The 4,792-nt window shown below is 27.0% G+C and overlaps 1 protein-coding gene across 1 annotated transcript; it reads left to right on the top strand.

Annotated features, from left to right (window-relative positions):
* Window positions 1-890: 890 nt before the first annotated feature.
* On the top strand, window positions 891-2,160 carry LOC108560905. The gene is made up of 3 exons (XM_017918626.1): window positions 891-1,182; window positions 1,232-1,438; window positions 1,496-2,160. Exons 1-3 carry the CDS (start codon window positions 1,179-1,181, stop codon window positions 2,095-2,097), a joined length of 813 nt encoding a protein of 270 aa, XP_017774115.1. The 5' UTR covers window positions 891-1,178; the 3' UTR covers window positions 2,098-2,160.
* The last annotated feature ends 2,632 nt before the right edge of the window (window positions 2,161-4,792 follow it).

Here is a 4,792-nt window from a genome sequence, read left to right as displayed (position 1 = left end):
ATAGTACATTTAGTTTGCGAGAAATGTGAAAAAGTTAGGAGTTCTTCAGTTCGAGCTGTTATAAGTTCGAAATGTGCGGAGGAGAATAAGATTTGGAAGAAACTTCAGAATCAACTTAAAAAACGAACCAAGAAATGAGCAGTGTCTACTTAATATTTAATAACTTATTTTGATCTTAATATTTCTATGTATATCACCGCATTAAACAATAAATAAAAAATATTAATAAAAAAAATCAAATATTTTTCAACCTATTTCTCGTTGACTTGTATACATTTTATGCATAATTTAATTCTTTTACGTTTAACGCTTTAAAATTTCGGCTATGACTTATAGAATTCCACTTTAATTAAAATAAAATATACAGGCATTAATTTCATTGTTGACGAGGATTACTACTATTTCTTTTTTCCCGGAAAACGGGAAATTTCCCGGGAATACCGATAGGAAACTTTTAAATTATATTAAGATGTTTTAGAATGTTGATAAAAGACTTCTTATTAACATTTATTTTTGTATACATTAGACGACAAACAATACAAATAAAAAATGTCATACTTAGTCAACAACAAAAATATCTAAAGGTATTTACATAATTCTTCATATGTATTAGGTAGTGAGCTACAAATGTAGTAGAAAAGTAAATTATAAATACTTGAATGACATATGTGTAGAGCAAAATTGAAATATAAACTCTGTGTGATATATAAAAGAAATGACAAGCAATTGTACCAATTACTAGTTATAACCTAAATCAATATGACCTAAATCACAGTGATATTGGTATTCCTGACTGTCATTCATAAAGCTTTGTATAAAAGCTAACGTTTTCACTTTTATTCAAGAATAATCAGTATATAAAAATAATTTATTTCAAAATATACACACAAACTCAAAAAAATTATCGTTTACTTCTTTTTTCAGATCGGCAACACTCTCGTATTTCTGTGTGAATCCAACCTCAGAATTTTATTCATTGTTCGCGTACATGTGTTATTTATTAAATTTTAATAATTTTACCTTATTAAAATTCACCTATCTTTATCTTGCCTGTGTTTGTTAAATACTAATATGAAATATTAACACAAGGCTTGGAATGCTAGCAAAATTGTATTTTAACAAATTTTAAGATAAAATAATCATATAAATAATCATTGTTACAGTATACTTTAGACATCATGGGTAAGTCAATAATTGCTAATTTATTTGAATATAATTTTTATGCTCGCAGATTCTTTGAACAATACAACTATTTACGACCTCGACGAGATAAGTGATGTGTATATGTTAGTCAAATTGATACTATACGATACATTTAGATACGACATCAAAGGCCCTAAAACCATTCTCAGCCACAGAGAAGATCTGGTTGTAGGAAATACAATCGTTGTGAAATGCAATGATATTATTCGTGACGCAATTATAGTGCATATTTCAAGTAATTATACACAATTTTACAAATTTTTATAAGTATATTTTTTTATTGATTTTGCAGATGATATAGTGTATTTGCTTAATTTAAAGAACAAACTTTCGGAGCAATTTCGTAAAGAGCAAGAAAAGTCTATAACCAGTATAAAAGAAAGAGGGAAAAACATAATTAATGCATCTAGAAAAATGTATAGAAAGTACAGTAAACGATATAATGCTGAAAAAGAGAATTCAATTTTATCAAGCAATGAGACGTTCACAGATGTTTCATTAAAGAAAAAAAAAATGAAGATGTTTAGTAGAATGACCTTAAGACCGAAGAAAAAAAACATAACAGAAGATCCTTTCAATTTGTACTCGAGAACGATGAAGATGCAAAACAGCGAGCAGGAGCATGGACGTGTTCCTGATATAACTCACCAAGGTCCGACTTACAATTCACTGTTGTCGACACGTAAGCAGTTTTCAGTTGCCGATGATTATATAGCGTTAAGCAGCGATGAGGATGATGGACAAGATGATTCGAATAATCTGTTTGGTTCGAAGAATATCTTTACCAGAACGAGCATATCGGGTTCCGAAGATAATAAGTCAGGTTCCGAAAGTAAACGAACACAAGGATACCTGAGCAATATGTATGGCCAAAAGAAGATTAAACAAACATAATTGTTATAATTTTAAAACGTTTATACAATAATTTATGTATATTTTTTTTTTGTTTAAATATTAGAGAACGCTCATACTGTTATTTTTACAATAATTATCTTTATAATTAATAAATAGTATGATAATAACTGTTGTATTTTAATTGATCTTTATTTTATGTCACAGTTAATATTTTTATAATCACCAAAAATTAACAACAATATTTTTTAATAATAATTATTGTCTATTGTAATTTTTGTACAAAAAGTAAACAGAAATAAATATATAATAATTATTTTACTTCAGAGTACTTAATTTAAATAAACAATTTAACTTATTATAATAAACAAAGATAACTTATATTAAATGTTTTAAAATAGAAATAATTTTGGGATAATTTAAAGTGATTATTTGACAATTTTAATGGAGTTATATAATCATTAATTCTTTTACTTTTTTTATTTCAAAATATTTAGACAAAATTTATAAAAAAAAAAATGTATTCTATTAATTACTTATAAATATGCTAAAATTCTATAGAAAATAATCATTATTTTCATATTTATTTATTAATTAGTTAAAACAAAAAACAGATTTAAAACCAAATTATAAATAAGAAACATATAAAAATCTGAAACAGTGTACAAAATTATGTTTTTTGCATAAATTATCGTTTCTTTTTGCAAGTTTCTTCTTGAGCGGTTTAGAATTGTTTCAATTGTTTAACTTATTAATGTGATCATTTATTACTTCTACTATTTACTACTTCTATATTGCATTTATAATTAATAAATTTGCAAAAATATTTGATGAAAATTATATTTTATATAATTTAAAATTACTTTAAAATACTTTAATAAATGTACAGATTTCAATATACATTAGTTAATATACATTAGTTAATATACATTACTGAACACTTCTTAATATTTAGTACTTCATCAGGTAGATAAACTAAACGTTCTTTTTGCTGCAAAAAAAGTATTTACAGCATCAGCTACACCAATGGTTTTGAAACGGAAAGGGTAAACGTACCCTTGCATTAGGTAATTTTCTTCCTCGTCTTAGTTGCATTCTACAATGAAAGTTGAGTTAGAGCCGATGAAAGTTTGGTTATTAAACTGAAATCCCACAAAAAAAATTGATCGGGATTCGGCTCAAAGCAAAGTTCTTTATTCTAAATGATTTATTATAGTTAATATGTGTTAAATTATATGCAAATATTCAAGATTAATAAAATTCGAATTCAAAATCATTCTTCAGTAAAGATATTTAGGATCATATACAAGAATGTACTTGTTAACCCATTATTTTCATGTGATTATATGGTTTCCTTAATTGATTCGAAGTGGATAATTTCTCGGCAAATTTTATTAGATTCATATGTTCAACTTAATCTATCAGTTTAATTTAAATAATTGTATTACAATAAATAATTCAAGTAGAAAACATAGAATAACTAATGGGAATATATATTTTTCTTATGCTTTTTCTATTTTCAATGTTGATCATGAAAAGCAGATGAGTTTTGGTACATCACGTAGACATTTTAACAACGTTGCCAAAACATACTTATTATACATTTAAACGTTCATTTAGTAGAATTTATTTATATTATAAATAAGAATGAAGAGTAATTATCCATATTGGGGTGAAAATATGTATCAAATATTGATAAACTTTCGACAGACACCAATGATAGAATGTATAAAATACTTTATGAATATACACATTATCCTTGACTATGTTCTCCGAACAACATGAACAGAAATGAAAATTGTATGCAGCTCTGCCAAATGGTCAACTAATTACGTGGGGGTAAGTTTCCTGGTATTTACATTTATCAGGTACTCAAGAAATCCCCTCCACACAAAAAATTGCACGATGTGCCATGCTATAAACCTCTGACCCAACATCCCTTGGTTCAAACCATTGCAGCTCTTTGCTTACACTGGTCAGTCAGTCCGTGTCTTGACATTTATTATTTCGCTTGAATCTATATCTTCAGTTTAAAATTTAAAAAATAACTTTTGCAATTACAACTCGTTGCTTGAAAAATAAGTTGATTTTTGTTGCACTTCTTCGCTTCAACTTTTTCGTTCAAAAGTTAGAAAGAATTGTCTATAAAAGAAGCTTTTAGCTTTCCAAACCAGATCAGTTTTTGGTGTTCGTCTGTCCGTTGCTATCAATTGTCATCAATTTAAAATACTCCTAAGTAAGTACAATTTTGTTTATTATTTATTATTGTCATTACATTCAAAGTACAGAGTGCAACAGAAATGTTATAAGGTTTCCAAATGGAACTCAGAGGAATGAACAGAATAAGTATTAAAACGCATCTTCTATAAACATATCCTGACATCCCCATGCTATATATTGAATGTAATTGAATAACATTATTTTGTGGAGACGAGGTAGTTGCCCAGCTACTATTTTAAGAAGATTTATGTTTTACTCTCATTATAAAATATAATTTTAGGAAGAATATAAATTTACTGGAAACTAAATAACTGTTCTTGGATTTGATATCTAATTCATAATTTTCTTTTTACAGCACCGAAAATGTCGGCCGAAAATCAGCTCTGGTGCCTAGTGAACTACAAAGAAGCCAAGTCTGAACGTGAATATGAAATTGTTAACCAGGACAGAATTGTGCGGATTGGAAAAAATAATAATATTAAACCAGGAAATGAAGTCAACGTAACTTGTGGATCAG

Source organism: Nicrophorus vespilloides, unplaced genomic scaffold, assembly GCF_001412225.1.
Source record: "Nicrophorus vespilloides isolate i.1.1-1 unplaced genomic scaffold, Nicve_v1.0, whole genome shotgun sequence".
Classification (NCBI taxonomy): Eukaryota; Metazoa; Arthropoda; class Insecta; order Coleoptera; family Silphidae; genus Nicrophorus; species Nicrophorus vespilloides.
This window is presented reverse-complemented; position numbering and strand designations above follow the sequence as displayed.

Bases quoted from the DNA above. Each gene is read 5' to 3' on its own strand.
- LOC108560905 (XM_017918626.1), top strand. The intron at 1,439-1,495 runs GTAATTATACAC...TTGATTTTGCAG, and splicing joins AATTATAGTGCATATTTCAA to ATGATATAGTGTATTTGCTT.